General features: G+C 37.8%; 3 protein-coding genes across 4 annotated transcripts in view; 1 reads left to right on the top strand and 2 right to left on the bottom strand.

Moving 5' to 3' along the window:
• Window positions 1-411: 411 nt before the first annotated feature.
• r3hdml (R3H domain containing-like) lies at window positions 412-6,456 on the bottom strand. Its single transcript, XM_005477913.4, has 6 exons — window positions 6,068-6,456; window positions 4,970-5,182; window positions 4,031-4,149; window positions 3,809-3,911; window positions 2,775-2,890; window positions 412-2,236 (listed from the first exon to the last, which is right to left on the bottom strand). The coding sequence occupies exons 1-6, from the start codon at window positions 6,071-6,073 to the stop codon at window positions 2,113-2,115; spliced, it is 681 nt and encodes a 226-aa protein (XP_005477970.1). The 5' UTR covers window positions 6,074-6,456; the 3' UTR covers window positions 412-2,112.
• A 5,127-nt stretch (window positions 6,457-11,583) lies between these two features.
• On the top strand, window positions 11,584-14,461 carry fitm2 (fat storage inducing transmembrane protein 2). Its single transcript, XM_003457073.5, has 2 exons — window positions 11,584-11,813; window positions 12,510-14,461. Exons 1-2 carry the CDS (start codon window positions 11,623-11,625, stop codon window positions 13,114-13,116), a joined length of 798 nt encoding a protein of 265 aa, XP_003457121.2. The 5' UTR covers window positions 11,584-11,622; the 3' UTR covers window positions 13,117-14,461.
• Window positions 14,381-18,667, bottom strand: part of gdap1l1 (ganglioside induced differentiation associated protein 1-like 1) — a 28,299-nt gene continuing 24,012 nt past the window's right edge. For both annotated transcript variants that reach the window (XM_003457052.5, XM_025901797.1), the window contains one exon: window positions 14,381-18,658. In XM_003457052.5, the coding sequence (XP_003457100.1) occupies window positions 18,315-18,658 (344 nt within the window). In that variant the 3' untranslated portion in view covers window positions 14,381-18,314. The remainder of the gene's footprint in view (window positions 18,659-18,667) is intronic.

Genomic DNA, 18,667 nt, shown 5'->3' with positions numbered 1-18,667 from the left:
CTTCATTTCATTGGAGAATGAGTTTAAATCAAATATATCGTTTGATTTTTTTTCTTTGGCCTATAAGCTGTTGAGATGTCTACCTTCTTTGAATGTAATGAAGCTAGATGGCTCTTTGCCCTGTGCAGAAAAATACATTTGAATAACTCAGTTATGACACAGTTATTCTAAAACTACATTCACCAACCAAAAGGTGCTCAGCGTGATAAATGTGGCAATCAGAAGGTCAGTGTGTGGCTCCTTCACTCTACATTTGGGAAGTTCAACATTATTTTTCACCCGATGTTTAAAGGCAAAGAATATGTGTGTCTGTGTGAGGGGATTATAGTGTAAAAGTGTAAAATCACTTTTAATGGTTTGCAAGAGTTGAAAATCATAATACACCTATCAATTTACAATGTTTACATCCTGTTACAGTGTCACAAACCCTCCTCTGGCTTTCTTCTGCTAAGTGAGACGGTTGGCGTGTAAACATGGATGCCATCCCCTCACCGGAGCTGTAAAGTCTGGCAAGCCCACGCTTCAGTTGGTTGACAGGTATAGTTTGGTAGACAGAGAACAATTCCCAAATGAAATGGCTCACAAAATGTTATGTTTTCATCCTTGAGCTAACTGGGACACACACCAAACAATCTAGATGGATAAAAAGAGATAAAATCTGTACATTTGATTTGGAAATGAGCCGTCCTTTTTAGATAATTCTATATCCTGCTGGCACTTTTCAGCTGCATGCAAACAACCATTTTTGCTACCATAGGGAAATTTGTCATATTTTCTTTGGCCAGCTTCAAAAACATACATTAATACTTTCCATTTGCTTAGTTTAAGACTCTGGCTGAAGATTGCAAAATCCACTCTCTGACACCTCTAAAGCTCATTAACTAACACACTAATACTGCTTGTTAAGTTAAAATCGCCTAAAATGTAAAAAACAGTAAGTGTAACAGCATCTAAAGAAGAGCCAGATTAAATATAATGTGTTAATTTAATAGGCTTAGCTTTACTAGGAAAAGGATTTTGTTGTTGCTTTCTTCCGAGTTCAGTTTCTCTTGCTAATCGTCTGCAGGCACGAGGCGGTATGGATATTCTCATGAAAATTTCATCCAGCGAGGATAACAGTGTTTTCCAAACATCTGTTTGTATCAGTGGAAACTGATTGATTGAAATGCTGAAAACAGTGTATGCAATTACCTGTAAAAACCACACCTGCACAAAAATGTAGAGTAAGGAGAAACACCTTCCACAAAGAAAGAAAATTACACCCACTCTCCATTTCTGAATAGAGCTGCTAAATAAACAATCATTACAGTCAACAAAGTGCTGATCTCAGCTGCTCTTTATACTTGTTTGTGAGGGACTTTGTTTGCTTGGGAGAGACTGGTTTCTGTATCAAACGTTTTACGTTTGGGTGTGTGTGTGTGTGTGTGTGTGTGTGTGTGTGTGTGTGTGTGTGTGTGTGTGTGTGTCCACAAATCAGTTGAACTGGGAGGCACAGCTGATTCTCTCGTATTTTAGGCCATAAAAGCTGCATTAGGCTCGGGTTTATGACAGAGAAAGTCTCTGATGGGTAAATGGTGAGCTGTAATGAGGTGAAATGCAGGACAGAAAATTTCCTGCAGCTGCAGTGAATAAACACAAGTGGTGAACAGCGGATTACTTGTACTGAATATACAGCCTCATCAGTTATTTATAACTTAATTAACGTTCGGTCAGGCAAACGGGCAACCATAAATGCATTGTCATTTACTGTGGGAACGAGTTCACAGTTTAGAAAGACAATCAAAGATGTATATCAGGCCTAAAATGAGCAACTTGTAGCATAAAACTGCTTTTTTATTATTATTAAACGGGTTGTAACAGTGCAAAGCTCCTGAAAGTCAAAGGAAATAACAGTTTTAACATTATTTTGTAACTGGAATAGAAATTCAAGTGTTGCAGTAAATAAAGTATTTACAGTACAAATGGTAACAGTGGTAACTGGACACATGCGTCATTTATCCAGATTGTCTTGTTGTACAGCTTTTGTGAGTCATATCTGGAACTGTTGTGCATTTTTTTTTTTTCAGTTTAAAAATTAAAACACTGTGTTGTGTTAATAGCTTCTTTCTTGTGTTAAAGTCTCCTGGGTTTTTTGTTCAGTGTGCACTGGTTTCTCCAGCAGGAGCCTCCGTAGCTGGGTGGACAGACAGAACAAGGCCTTCCAGTCTTATACGGAGCTTCTCCCACCCAGTTTCCTCTGAAATACAAAGAAATATAATGCTAATTAAAAGGTGAGATTCTGAGTGTAATAGTTAAATGAGTATTTGCACCTGTGAGAGCAGGGTTTGAGTCTGTATTGGTTCGTTCTTTTTTACTTAGAACATGGACGAAAACAGCAACCGTCTATTTTCAGTTTTTGTTTTTTGTTTGTTTGTTTGTTTTTATTTTTGCCAACTTCATTAAGACATTTGTATATACAAGTAAAGCTCACTTTTTGTTCTTGAAATCTGCCTCCTGTGTCCTATTTGACCCCAGTTTGAACTAAAAACATTAAACTGATCCCATATGTGTAAAATAAAACAGATCATTTGGATTTAAAGCATTTTCAAGATCTAATAGTAGACTAAAACTGAAACTACAACCAACAATGATTAGTTTATTAGCATTTGCATAGAGGATGATGTTTTCTACTTTAAAAAATAAGCATCCTATGTGTCTCGGAGGAAGTCACGGTTTTGAGCTGCATCTTCAAACTTTTGGTGAAAAAGTGAACAAGCATATTTCCCAAACTTTACTTTATCAAGTAGTTGCAGACCAGCAGCGTTGCTTCCCTCCAGGTGCTGCCGAACACGTCCATGTTGGAGCACTTCCTGACAGCACATCCCACTCTGGTGGTGCTCGCCCACACCATCTGACACAAACCATAAACACGTTTTCTTTTGATATGCACGCAAGTGAAACCACACACATTTACAGAGGTTGAAGCTCATTTTGAAACACAGCTGTAGTCATAGATTGGTGTTTTCACCCACTGTAAAACTGCACCATGTTTAGTCCACATGACAATTTTAAAACCCGGGACGATTCATTGCTAATTTACAATAAGCACTAATAAACTTAAACTTACAAACATACTCTCGAAACGCTTAAACTCATAAAACTGTTAGGCTGCTTTACCCCCAGAAATATGCATTTTAACCCTCCAAAGCAAGAAAGTGGTGTTTAATAAAACAAAAGAGAAAGGGATCCGGCCTTTTCCAGAAAGAATAGACAATAAATAATTGATTATAATCTAAAGGATGAGTTTTTCAGTAACTGAAGCCACATTTTTTATGGAACACATACACTGATGGTGCTATATTCACTGTTTTAAATGTGCACGTACTTTACATGATGACATTATTATGATATACAACAGATCACAAGACATCTGATGGACGCACATTGATTCTGTGTAAAAACAACAACCCTAAACAAAGAATCCAGAGCATCAGCATCACAGAGTCAGACTGAGAATACATGAAGAGACAGAAAACACAGAAGAACTGTGAAAAGTGCCGAGAAAAAAACCACCAGATAAGTGCTTAGAAAAGCTGTGTGCTATTGTATCTATAGGTGAGCTGAAAAAATTCATGTTTTCACTGTTTTCTGCATTTTGAATGAATGAAATTGATAAATATTAATGTATTTTTAAACATCTTAACACTTAGTTTCGCAGTATGTACAAACATATAAATATCTAATTGTTATTATACAGCATAGGGAAAAAAAACACATGTTTAATTTTATCTAAGCTAAGATATCACTCAAATCACTGAGTATATCATACCTGAGTGTAGTGAGAGCACACTGATCCACTGCACCTGTTTGGGTAGGAGAAGTGATGCCTCTCATCGTTCCAGGACCTGACCAGATCTGTGATGGACTGGTACCTTTTAAATTATGAATCAACATATCATACATATAGTGTTTGTTTTATTTTATTAATAAAAAACAATTTATGATTATAATGAGAATTCAGTGTTTCCGCAGTTTATTAGCTATGTACTACCTTCCTGAAGTGACTGACAGGTTTTGACCCACGTATTTCATGGCCTGTGTCGGACTGTGATCCCAAACGCATCGTGAAGCCCATGAATCAGCTGACTTAGCAAGTTCCTCATCCCACAGCTGCATAAATAGCAGAAAAGGAGAACAACAGAGGAGCTGTCACTAACAAGCAACCATTAACATGACATGACATTTTTTCCTATTCTGTAAAAAACACCCAACACACAAAGTCATACACCCAAACTATGCAGGCAAAGCTCCCAAGTCAGGATCACATTATTATTGTTTTTCTCCATGGTTACTTTTATTGAAGGTCCAACAATAAAACAGTAATTTATCACTGTAACTGATTGCAGTGACTAGTGGCTGTAATGACTAATTCTGCTATTTTATATTGTTAGGTGGCACATGCAGTAAAAAGTAGCATAGCCCTCTGAAATACAATGAAGAACTTTAAAATAACATAAATAAAACTACAAAAATACCCCAGAATTGTATTTAATGCAAAGTCATCAAGAAGATATTGTTTTGTCTTGAGCACTGTAGAGTATTTTTTTAAGTTATTTGTTTTCTTGACATATTTTATGTATTCTAGACTCTGACTGATTAATCAGTTGGTTGATATTATAGCCGATATTGGCTTATCACCAATTTATTGGATTCAGCTTACATGGATGGATTTGGAAATTCTGTAATTTCATAGTTTGTCCAGCAGAGGTCTCTGACTCCCCATTTTCAATGCTTTCAGCACTCTCTGTAGCACATGTAGCAGAGCTGGGGTCTTCACTATAAGCTGCCTGCTAGTTTGTATAATGAACTGCTGTAAGTAACAATCACCTCACCATTTAACCTTTTTAGTACATTTCATACAAACAAACTGTCTATATGTGTCATTATATACAACGTAGAATATTTATGATACGCGATACAAGTGCCTCACCATGTACTCCATATTAGCAGCAGGAGGAAAGACCTGAGAGCGGACTCGGTTATGGTAATCCAGCAGGGCATTCATCTCTCTGGGTGAAATTGCTGGTTTACGTCTGCTGCGATAAGCACTGATGCCTCCAGGCATCATCCACAGGGTGGCAGCCAGCACAAGCTGAACACAAGCAGTCATCTGAGGCCTGTAGAGGAGGAGGAGGCAGCAGCTCTGAGGAGCAGAGCAGATTATATGATTTACAAGTAAAAAACACAGTCAAATCCCAGGTATATGGTAATTAAATAAGTTATGTGCTGATTTTGGTTAATTAAACCAGATAAGAGGCAAAAGAGTGTCTCATCAATATATTTGTAAAGGTGACCCTTTTTTTTTTGCAACTATTCATAAAAGGAAAAGGGGTCACAGGGGCCAATTTAACTCTCTGGGTTGAGCAAGTGACCTGCTGCAGAGAGAAATACATCAGCCTGGGTTTGAGTCTGACCTCAGGGCCTTTGCTGTGTGTCTTCCCCCACTTTCTCCACACTTTACTGTCTCATGGTTCGCTGTGTGCTCTCTGACAAAAGTGAAAAAAGCTCCAAAAGGTTTTGAGGTCACTTTGCGATGTGTTTTGTTTCTATTACCTTTATTATTTAATAACAAATTTGAGAAATATCATAAATCTTATGGATTTTATAAGAAGTCCACATCAGTTATCAATCACACAATTAACCTACTTAGAGGACAAACGAAGTATAAAGTTGGTGTAAGATGAAAAATTTGTTAAATAACAAGAATGTCGATACATTTCAGTATACCTAAATTTAATGCATTTTCCCGATCAGAAAATATAATTTTAACCATCCACTGTTTGATTTTGTTTTGTTCTTATTGTTGGTGGTCTTCAAAAAAAGTATGAGTAAAGAAGTATTGGTAGTACAGAGCAAGGTATTGATAAAAACCATTAGATCAGGTCAGAAACCATGCATCACATTGTTGCTGTTTGCTAAAAGATTAAACGTTCAATTAATTTAAACACTTCATTATCACATGTTCATTTTCTTTGCGGTCTTCAATCATCCCTCGTACACCGTGCATGGAAAAATCTGAGCCTCGTACCTGCATCAGTGGATCCTTTCATAGAGTCAGACAAGCTGCAGAGGAGCTCCTCACTTCAGAGTGAGCGTTGGCAAACAAGCCCGTTTGTCATGTGTGGGTGGCAGTTTTAACTGAAGCACAAACCCTCCAGTATCCTGCTTCTTCTTCTTCTTTCCTGAAAATTTATTGTCTGTCTCTTTCGTTCTCCTTACTTCACAAACACAGGAAATTGCGTCTGAGAACAGGAATCTCAATCATAAAATATTTTTGACAGGGTCAGAACCACATCTGATTTGATTTATGAAAGGACTTTGTTGGACCTTACTTGAACCTCTGTATTTATCATCAGCAGCAAGTAAACATTTTTACAATGAATTTTGCATTTTATATGTTTTAACTGTATATTATTGTGCATTATTCTTAATTAATAATGCAAGCTTGGTTATATTATGTTGTCATACATCTGACTTTGCAGTAATTTCTAAGTGTGGACAAGAGGAGTTAGAGTTGTGGTTTTAACACCTAATGATAAATACTGTTCAAAAATGAATATTACTGGAATCAATAACAGATATCTTTATTTTAAATAAAATAAGAATTCAGAATTTCAGAGCTTGAGGCTGGTTTATGGGAGATGTTTTAGTTTCCTTACCTCGCTGGATTTCTTCAATAAAAAATACAATAAAAAGCTGAATAAGCAGGATGATAGGAAGCTTGTGGGAGATGGGCGAAGAATGTGCATTTAACAAAAAGGAGGGAGAAAGTGGCTGCAGACTCAGGGTTTATCTGCAGCTATTGTTGGTTCAAGAGATTTTGAAGAGTGCATCACCTGGATCTACAGGTAATGGGGTCAGAGAGATGACACAGGGGAAAGCACAAAACTGGACTACAAAATGATGAAATCTTTGCTAGATATAAATTTTGCCAGTGATGTCATGACCATATCATTGATCATGTCCAGACTGCATGCAGTCAGCTGATATTTTTAGAGCTCTCAGTGAAAGTCCCCTTATATTTATGCTTCTGCTCTGCATGCTGGATCTTCTCCATTGTATCAAAAAACAGAGATCCTACTAGTTTAGGGATGAAGCTGCAAAGATGCACATCTAGCAAGTAGGGCAGTGGAATCTGCTGGTTTTAAATGATACAATATTTTTCTAGCACATGATTGCACATTCCATACTTTAGATCATTTCTGCTGAATGTTCAACTCTCAACCACTTAGGCATGAATAGGATGTTCTCTGCAGTGGTGACAGTCTTACCCTAAGAAAGCAATTCATGTTCCAAATTATATTTTTATATGGAGATCAAGTGATTATTATAGCAGCTAACATAATAAAATACTTTATTTCATCTTGAAGTTTCATCTGGTCTTCAAGGTCATAATTTGTCTTTGTTAGAATTTTACTTTTACATACTTTTCTTTCTTATTCTCATTTGAAACGTCTAGCTTTTAATAAATAATTGAATCTGAATCTTACAACCAAAGTTTTAATCTGATGTAAAATGTATAGAAGTCCATTACTGTATATAGTAACTATTAAGTCTAATATACCCTAGTAAGCTATAGTACTTTTGGGAAGATACAGTCAGTGCAGTCTGCAATTCTGTTGAAGAAAGATGTTGAATCTATTTAATTATTGTAGAAAAATAATTGATTTCTGTGAATTTTTTTTTTTTTTTTTTACACATGTGCATTAAATTAAAGTTGATTACGTCGATTAAGCATCACGAGGCGGAGGGTGGGGGGTGGTTCCCTTTTTTTTTTGCTGGGAGTTTGCAACCCTATTAGTTAGGTTGTTTAATATTTCTGCTAAGTACTCTTTAAAACACCAGAATAGGGAGGATGGTGCAGGTTTAAGTTTATTAGCTTGATGAGTGTTGCTGAACTATGAAACATTTTGGGTCCAGTATATTTTTTGAATACAGGTATAGCAGAATAGCTTTAGTGTTATGTTTTTTTAAAACTTGACTATGAACTTATACACAATGCAGCAAGATATAAAAAAAATTTCATTAATTAAAAATTACACTATATCGGATTCATATCGGTATCGGCAGATATTCAAATTTATAATATCGGTATCAAACATAAAAAAGTGGTATTGTGCCATCTCTAGTCTGATTACCTGCCCTGTTTGGGTCACCCATGTCGTAATGTCCTGCCCACTCTTTGTTTCTCCCTTTTTCTGTGCCAGTATTTTGCTTCATCTGTGAGTCTTCAAGTGATTTATGAGTTCTTTTATTCTTTCTTGCACCATCTTACTGAGATATATTTGAGCGGGTTTCACAGAAATCCTGTTTACGCACATTTTTATTATACTTTATGCACATGGCTCTGCTTTGTGCATTGGAATACTGTGTACATCTTTACTTGCTGTCACAATCAGTAGTTTTCTAGATCACCTACCCCTGCATTTCCTACTTGCCTCGTTAGTAGAGCAGAAGAGATAGACTCAACATCAATGGCCACATTTTGTCTGAAGCTTCCACTATGTCACCTGGCTGATCAGGTGAGCCCTCTGAAGTGTAGCCTTCAAAGTCATGCAGCATACGTCCATACAGGCTCAGCAGAGTGCTCCCAGACTTTGTGATTTGTGTGTGAAATGGCCAGAAAGGCAAAAAAAACCTTGAATGCACAAAAGGTCAACATCACATCGTGTTGTTGATCCTTTAAACTCAAGCACTTTTTCCACTGTTTATTTTTTATATCTACTTTATATCTACTTGCACTTTATCATATTAGTATTGTTCTTGATTTTTAGTTCAAATCTCTTTGGCATTCTGTCAGTGGAGCTGAATGAACAGATTAGCTTGAGCTTAATGTACTGAATGCAAAGACCCAACTTTTAAAATTAGCATCAGCCACATGCATGACACTTTTAGCACATAGTTGATATATAAGTCGTCATACATCAAAGAAGGGAGAACATATCCATCAAACCTGGCTGTTAAATATCAAAAAAAGAAGGAAAGAAAAAGGTCAAGCAGTGCAGGCTCAAAGTATATTTATTCAGTCATCTGGTGCTTCCCACTGACAGAGGAGAAAGGTGAAAGTGTGGCTGTACTGCAGAGTATTTGCCAGCCTCAAAGGAAAGAAAGGTATTGTGATAAAATCTTTAAAGCTGAGCTACTATTCACTAACACTGTAGGAAACATCACATGGGGGCTGCAGCAAAAATCAGATATATATCAATATAAAACCATAACTCCTAAACTGCATGCAGAGGCTGTTTGACATTAGAACAGTGTGTTTATAAAAGCAGGGATCAGGATAATTATGAGAAAATGATAAGTGGTGAAAAATTTTGTTCTGCTTTTGTCATTTTAGAAAAATCTCTGTTAAAATAAGGTGGGTGTGATTTGCTAAAACTTTAGCTTACATCTTTTCAGTTGATTAGTATTTAATTTTGGCATTTTTAGCCCTTTTCAAAGATGTTAAACATATATTTATATGTATTTAAATACTTTTTAATGGACATTATTGGCTGTCATTTAACAACAATGAATACAAATATATCAGAAGTTTATTTTTCCTAAATGCACAAATGAACTGCTGAAATAATTTTAAACATGGTGCTCCATGGGGTATTAGTTCTCAAGAGTCTGGAAATTTGAATAGTGAAACTTCACCAGGGTGGTCAGAAATAGGTCAAACCTTGGAGAGGATAATTATCTGGCTGGACTAGACCAGTTTTATTTTGGTGTTTGGAGTCTCTCTCTCACTGCCTGCAGCATGACATCATCTGGTTCAATGCACTGCAGGACAGTTACATGCAAACTTCCCTGTGACATTGTGGATTCTGAAAGGAGATGAGAAGAACTCATTGACCTCCATATTTACCTCGACAGAAGCAGAAAACACACCTTTGTACCAATTAAACATTTGCAGTGATGATTGTTGCAGGAGAATTTTTTTAGTCTTCCATCTTGTTCTTTATCACTTGAGTAAGGCCCTCAAAAGTTTAGTTTCATCAGATGTTTTGTCTTGCAAAAAGATTCCCTTTTTTCAATCTAACTACAGAAATCTGAGGTGTGATTCAATCAGGTCTTGAGCTGTCTGAAATGTAACCTGAAACCATTTAATCTGGATGGTTTTTTTGCCTCCTGACAGAGTTTGTAGTTTGGCAGCAATCCTTGAAGAACAATCAGCCAAACCGGAGGCATGCCTGGAAAATTGCTTTTTAGAGAGGCTTGTTTGCCAAATCAGAGTGCACTGGGGACAAACTTTGTCCTTCAAGGGGAGATTTATTTTACTCCAGTATAATCACAATCAGTCTGCAGGAGCAGGATTCAGTTTTACAAACATCAGCACCGGCTCTCATCAACACTTCCATTAATTACCTCGAATTGTATGTGTAGACAGTGAAAATATATGCATATTATTTGCATTTATATCTATTTTTTTTAGTTATTATCATTAAATAATTTTTTTTAAAATGTTAATTACAAAGTATGAATATATTGTGTTGCATGTAATAACACAAAAACTGGGAGAAAGAATTTAAATGTGACCCAGAAACAGAACTCTTTTAGCAACTTTTCCAGTAGATAAATATTGTAGATTGCATCACAGTGCTGTTGGTTTAACGAGGAAGACATACCACATGTGGAAATAGGGGGAATTTGACCAAATGCTGTCAAAGAGGTGTTTTTGAAGGTTCAGGGAGACAGGATACAGAAGATCTTTCTTCCTTTCTTTCTTTCTTTTTTCTCGGATCATCTCAGTGAGTTCAGTGAATTCATTGTACTGAAACGGCCTCAACAGTCCCAAGTCCCAAATCCAACAGGTAGAGGTGGAGATTCACAATATGGAGCTGCAGCCGACATACTGGCAGCAACTGTGTGACGCTATCATCTCAGAAGGAACCAAAATTTCTGAAGGATGTTTCTAGCACCTCCTAGGGTAGCTGTAGCTCAGGAGGTAGAGCAGGTTGCCTGCTAATTGGAAGGTTGATGGTTTGATCCCTGGCTTCTCCAATTGACTTTGGGTAAAATACTAACCCCAAGTTGACTGGTGTCAACAGGTGTTATCAGAGTGTGATGTCAGATAGAAAGAATTTACATAGGAAAAAGTGAATGAGGCAAGCACTAAGAACCAGTCCATTTACCATTAAGAGTTAAACCAGTCCTGAACAAAAATTTTGTGAACATTCTGAATTTTTTTTAATCTGATTTTCCTGATGATTATTACCTTTGTTTTTACAAAATTACAGCTAATTTAAATTCATTTAACATTTTGTAATAACTATTCAAAGAAGTTTATAGGGTGTTCCAATATGCCTACTGGCTGGTCTTGGTTTTAGGACTGTGGTTTAATTGTTTTCCTCCATTTGTTATGTCATTTTGGGTTAATATATATATCTACGAAAACATATGTCAGATACAAAGAAAGTGAAAGGAAAGCAAGTGTTAAGAAGAAAGTAGCACATCATCCTGTACAGTGGGGGCGCTATCCATTTGAATTTACCGTTTGTAGCTGCCGTTAAAAACAGAAAGAAGAACAATAAAATCTCATTGGTTGACCTGCAGTGACGTCAAAGCAACGTTACCCCTCCCCGCCGGTGTAGAGCAATGGTCAGTAGCGTCAACATGGCGTCGTTGGATGTCATTGTGGATAAGTTGGTGGTACTGTGGAGGATACCGGCCGTCCGACAGAAGTTCCCCTGGAGTTTTTTGCTCATCTCGATCGCGGGGTCCGTCCTGAAAGAGCTGGAGCTCGTCCCGCAGACGTATTTCAGCAGCAGCAAAAACGCCCTGAACGTGTAAGTATGACGACGCGATTGGTTAGCTAACACAACCGATTCATTCAAGCTCGTGGGCACACCTGGCGTTCACTTTAAGGTGACCTAAAAGCACCTTTATAATTTTCTTTTTTAATGTTTTAATGAATTTGGCAAGACTGGAGAGATGTCGGTCAAGGGTGACCTGTTCGATTGTCGGGCTAATGAAGTCCTATTTGTTGAACACAACTCAAAACAAACAAAAACGTCAACAAAACTGACCCATGTGTACGAAACATTATAAAATATAAGTCCCTAGAAACCAGTGTTAGGTTTGCTTTTCACTAAATAAGGACAAGTAATAACACTGAGGATTTCTGCTTGGCTTACCTGGTTTTTGTAGGAGCAGAAACTGGCAACTGTTATTATTTATGTCCTACTATTTATATTTTTGTTCCATGCACAGCTAGTGTGGAGCATCCACAATTTCGTTGTATATGTACAATGACGATAAAAAGCTGTTATATTCTATTGTAAAAAGAAAACTGTAGATATGTACCAGTATATGTGCTGGTGTTACAGATGGTTAGAAACAGGTAAAAACCAGGAGTGTGGACCATAAACATTCTGTATTGGCCCAGGAGCGTGAAATATACATTCTGTGTACATGTGAGATTAACATTAACTTTATCTTGAAGTGGTAAATTGTTTCATCTGACTGCTCTGTTTGTCTTGCAGGTATTTTGTTAAAGTGTCCTGGGGCTGGACGCTGCTGCTGCTAACCCCCTTCCTTCTACTCTCCAACGCCTCCTTCAACAGGAGTGTCTCCTTTCTCGCCCGGCGGCTGCTGTCTCTGGTGGTGGCAACAGCTGTCTGGTACGTCTGCACGGAGACCTTCTTCTACATTGAGGATGTGACCGGTTCTTGTTATGAAAACAGCTTGAAGGTTGATTACAAGGATTTCACATCAAAAGCTGTCTGCAGGCGGGCCGGATTCCACTGGGTTGGCTATGACATCTCAGGACACTCCTTCATCTTGGCGTACTCGGCACTCTTCATCATGGAGGAAATTGCCCCAATGAGCTCTCTCAATACCACCAGCTTGTCTGGGCTTCCCAGGAAGGTCTTGAGCCTGCTGTATATAGCCTTGAATCTTATCATGATCATTTGGGTGTGGATGTTCACGTGCACCTCTGTTTATTTCCATGATCCATCTCACAAGTTCTTAGGTACCATATGCGCCCTGCTGGGGTGGTATTTAACATATCGGGTTTGGTATCTAAAGCCAATGTCACCAGGACTTCCCCCTCAGCGCCACCCAAAAGAACAGAAGCCACATGCCTAAGCTGAACACACAAGTAAAACCATCCTCAAAATAACACACTACATTTGACGCTATCTGCATCCAGGTCCAAGCCAGCAACTCTACTTGAAGCTATTTTAAGTAATTCCCCTCTTCGCAGGCCGGTCACCTTGTACACAATGACTTGCTTGCAATCCTTCATCTGTTTTTATCAGCTGCTGATCCCAAAATGACTTGTTGTAATCTGAGATAAAACCACAGAGCTGCTCTGCTGCCCAGCTTCAGTCCTCTCACCTTCAGCCTCAAGGTTCGCTATTATTTGCCTGCCTTACAAAAGTATTTGCAGTTTTTAGATATTTATGGGAACAGTTGAGAATGTTTACAGCTCCAGTTGTATAGCACTGATGATGTGTGTTTTTTGCAGACCAATGTACAGTAAATGTTCATTGTTATTTATTTAGAAAGCTTTGAACAAGTCACTGTAACCCAGTGAAGCTGCATTTCGTCCTACGTGTAATATTTTAAATCTGGTTTTTTGATCGTGCATGATTTGGGGTCAGAGTAACTGTGTGTCAACATTAAGTGTAGTTTACGTTTGTTCAGGGATGTAGAATGTGCTTAGGAATAGGAGTTTTAATATATTTAATTAAGAAATATTATTAAGGTTGGAAATATTCAGTATTGAGCTTTAACTAACATTTATTTTCATCATTAATTGATATAAAGAGTTTTTTTTCCCTGTTAATTATTTCATGAAAAAATGCCTAAACTGTTTAAAGAAAACTATTTATTCCCTACAGCAAAGATATAGTTTAAAAACATGGAGGAAAAACAACTTTATACTTATGTTGGCATCCGCTTTCGAAACACTATCAATTTTTATTTTAACTGGTCTTTAAAAGACCAGTCAGACCAAGATTAATATTCTTCTGTGCCATAATTTTCTGTTTCCAAACAAAAGCTATTAAAAGTGCTGAACAGTGTAGTTTACTGGTGCTCCCTTTGCTTTTTAGGATTCAGCTTCAGATTTTCCTTTTCCATAAAGTTTATAGTTAGTTGGGTGACCCTGAATCATCCCTTAGTTATGCTGCTAGACGACTTCCCATGATGCACTGAGTACTCTCCACTTCACACGTGTTTATTCGTCACTGCTGCATGTCATTAACTTCTGTAGTTTGTGTTTGGACCTGCTTGTTGGTCGTAATCTCCTGTCTTGCCCTACTTAACCCTCAAACCCCAGCTGGCCTAGGTTAGCCCTCTCTTCCTTTTTAAAAGGGAGTTCTTCCTCCTCATTGTCACTAAGTGCTTGTAGGGGATCATCTGATGGTCCTTAGCTCACGCTACAAAGCACCTTGATCTGTGTGATTTGGCCTTATATGAATAAATCTGAATTCCCACTTATACAATCTTGCTGCCTTAAACACTCACCAGTACATCTCTGGTAAAAACCACAGCATAAATTTCACTTTAAAAGCTGAACTTTTATATTTTTGATTTACACAGTAGGCAGGAAGGAGGAGCCAAAGAGATTTGTGTAAAAAGAGTGAGCTATGAGAAAAATATAGAATGACACCAGTCATGTTTTGTTAAACTTCTGTTAAGCTTACAAATATGTAAATCACAGAAGAATGTTTCAGTTTTCTGCTGTTGGGATTTATGTATCAAATATAAAAAAACGGACTTTCTCCTCTGTGCAGGAAGCTCTTGAGTTTTTGTCCAAATAAACCAAGAAAAAAAACGTTCCATTATTTATTTTCATTATTTATTGGTCATTGATGGCAACTGAATAAATTAAGGCTTATGAACAAACATCATAAAAAGCACCATAAATAAATGCATATATAGAAATATAAAAAATAAAAAGTAAAAAATAAAAAAATACTATAGTGAAATATAATGGCTGCAAATCACAACTGGGATTTCTTCGACTTGAACTCTTTGTTGGATCCGAGAAGTACAGATCCGACCCCTCGGGTAGTGTGATTTCAGTCAGAGGAAGCAGTGGAATCGTAACAGCTGTGCTTGCAATAATCAAAATGTACCAAGCGTTTACAGTGATTGGCTGGTTATGACGTTTCTTGGCATTTGCCCCCACAGTGTCAATTATTGAACCGTTTTAGCATGAAAATCTCAACATGAATGAGAACACAGTTAAGCTAATTATTTGATTTATTTGTAACTGGACACATATCTCCTCTTTTGCTTGCTTTCAAACTTTGGAAATCTCATTGACCTCCCTTCTGAACATCTTGAAATCAAGTACTTTAATGTGTATCTCAAATGTCTTCTTTCCAGACAAGAAGGATTTATTGATCTCACTGGCCGCCCTGCATTCTCCATATCAAAAATTAAACTGGGTACACTTTGGTTTTCTTAATAAAAAAACAGATTCTGCTACAAGACATGAAACAGCAACAAACTTCTATTAAAGGAGTACTGATCATTGTCTTTGGTTCAGCCTTTTCTGCTGCAGTCAGATGCTAATCACCACCTGCAGAGCCGAGTTTGTGTGACAGTGGAAAACAGGGCGCATCCTGGAAAACTCTCCATGACCTCTGTTATTTATTAATGTCTTGAGCAGCAGTTATAATGAGAGAACGAGTCGCTGCACTGTGAGTTCTTACTGCAAGAATGTCGGTATAACCAGCCAAGAAAAAGCAAAAGCAGCTTACAACTCCAGCCAGCACCTCACAACAATGAGTTAAACCCAAAGAGCGCACATGATAACATGGATTTTTTTAAAAAGCACAGACATCTGGCAAAGAAACACAAAGTGGTTCCCGTTAAAGGTTAACATAATGTGGAGTAAGAAAAATAAACTGCATTAAGAAACAACGAGACAGCTGGGAAGGCTAGCTGAGAGGGGAAAGGCTCTGCTTCTCACCATCATGCTCCTTTAGCCTTCAGATGAGTCAGCTTTTTCCTTCCCTCGTTCCCATTGTTTAACCTTTAAGCTCATTAAAAATTAAGCATGGTAAAATAAATGTGACCGTGTGTAATTAAAAATATCTATCTGTTAAAAACAATCTTGCATCTGTCAGGAGGAAGTCAGCAGAGACAAACAAACAGCAGTGAATTCCAGTGCGCTTTTTCTTGCTCAGTATTGCTGAGGGACCGTCTCAGACACGCGGTGCAGTGCAGGTGCTTCAAAGGTTACAGTTACCAACTGAATATTTAGAAATCTGTGGCTTAGTCATGTCATAAATTCTGCCTCTGGGCCACAAAAAAACCCCTCAGTGTACACAATACGAAAGTAATCCATGCAATGAAACATACATCCTAACCCTAAGTCATCACTATTGTGCCATAGATGCAGAATTTATTGTTTTGCTATCAGTAGAGCCAAGTGTAACTTTTCAAACACCCAGATTTTCCTCTGCTCAGCGACAAAGATAGTGACAGTGGACCGCTGTGTGCTGTGTGATCTGTGGTGCTCTAAATAAACTGACTCTGGACACACGTGTGCATGTCTCTGTGTGTTATTACATTTTGGGTGTACAATAAGTTAAAGGAGCACTTTTAGAGTTTGGGAGATTTTTCCACTTTATTTCTGAGGGTTAGATGAGAAGATGGGTACTGCTTTCATTGTGTGCATGATCATGAAGCTACAGCTGCTTAGTTCAGCATTAAGACTGGAAACATTTGCATGAAATGACGGTCTTCTCAAAGACCCACACACTGTTTTGCACCTTTAGCTTCCCTAACATGCTTCTATCAGGAGCAAGGTTTAGTCCCCCAAAAGAAACACAAATAGACAAAAGCAGATTTCTTCTTCTGCTCTTGTTTTTAAAACTTTCTTTTTAACCTTTCCCCTTTGTGATTCATCATGACACTGGAAGATATTCATATCTTGTAATGTGACACACTTTATGTATGTTTGATACTCTGCTTTACTTTATTTTAAAAAAATAGGACTAACAACCAGGTAAAGTAGAACGACAGTCTGACTGGACCACTCAAAGCATTTCCACTACAAACCAAACATTCACATTTTCAAACAGCACTTTGTCTTACTCACATCCACACCTATGGCCAATTTAGAAGCAATAATTGGCCCAACTTGAACATCTATGGAGCTGCTGAAAGAAAAACCCAGCATATAGTGAGTGCTCCCAGTCAACAGTGCAAACCACCACACCGCAATGTCATGCCACCCAAAGTGGAGTGGCAGTTTGAGTCATTAGAAATGTGTTAAGTGATTTGCACCACTTAAGCACAATATTGACTGAAGCGCGCCTTGCATTATTATCCAAATTATCTGCTCAGTTTTAATATATCAGATTCTACTGTCCAGCAGTGCATATTGCAAAATATAGCTAATGTGTTTGTGTTTAATCAAATTACATGTGGAGTGTGACAATTTGACTGAATTATCACTAGCTGAGTGTGATAATTCGATTAGACCTAGCATGTTAACGGTGAAGCATAATTATGTTTTTCATATTTAAATGAGACAAAGGCATTTACTGGTCTTGGCTTCTGTTTCATGCCGTTTATGTGAAAATCACATTCTATACCTAGCTGGTGCTGGTATTCACATTTCTGTGACAGAGCAGCTGTTTTGCTTGTTTTCAGTGTTTAAACTAAGCTAATCACCCTCTTGGCCTGTAGTTTCATATTTAACACCTACACAGAGAGTAGTATCGATCTTCTCATCCACGCCTCATCAATAAAGCCAATAAGCACATTTCCCAAAATGTCAAAGCATACCTTTAAAGTTTGCCTCCATCCTTTCATCATTACATGTGGCAGTTTCTGGCAGCACAGCACTTTTCAGAAAGTAATCGTCATGTACATGTCCCTGTGGTTTTACTAGTTATACCTCAGGTAGATGGAGGAGTGAGGAGCAGGTATGAGTAATGACTATAATAGTGGCATGCGAAGGTCAGTTAAACCCTGTTGTTATTGTGTTTAAAGTTTTATCTGGGTTTTTTTTTTCACTTTAAGATTTCAGTGTAGGTGGACCTGATGCATGCCTTCAACAAAAGTTAAATGAGGACTTGCATTCACAAGAGCTGCAAGTTTCCAGTAATTAAACTTTAACGAAGGCCTTGATTACCAGAAAATGTGCTGTTAAGAATTTCTTATTATGGAATGTTTTAATATTTCTTTGTTCACCCAGGTAAGTAATAGTGTTCTCTATATAGATTCATTATGTTTTCCTGCAGTCATAAAACATTACAGAAAAGTTTAAACATCACACAAATACACAGACATATAACACAACAAGTGGGCATTCACTACATGTATTTCTTTTTTAAATACCAGTAGGCAAAGTAGCCCATCCCGCCCAGTGAACCCATGAGAAAAGAGGCCCCGAAGAAGGACGGCGGCTTCTTTTTTACCATCCGGAAGGCGTTGGGTAGGACTGCCGACAGGAGCGTCGTGTGGATGTCACCCAAGACCTTTCGAAAAGCGTAGCGTTTTTGCACACGCACAAAAAAGGACTGCAGGTTGGGCCGACTGCCGTCCTCCCAGTATTTCTTAGAAAGTCCCAAGAACTTGAGCCTGTGCAACAAGGCTCCGAGGCAGATGTCAGCTAGTGTAAATTCAGGTCCACAAAGCCACAACTCACACTTTTGGCCTGCGAAGC

This window comes from Oreochromis niloticus, linkage group LG20 (genome assembly GCF_001858045.2).
Source record: "Oreochromis niloticus isolate F11D_XX linkage group LG20, O_niloticus_UMD_NMBU, whole genome shotgun sequence".
Classification (NCBI taxonomy): Eukaryota; Metazoa; Chordata; class Actinopteri; order Cichliformes; family Cichlidae; genus Oreochromis; species Oreochromis niloticus.
This window is presented reverse-complemented; position numbering and strand designations above follow the sequence as displayed.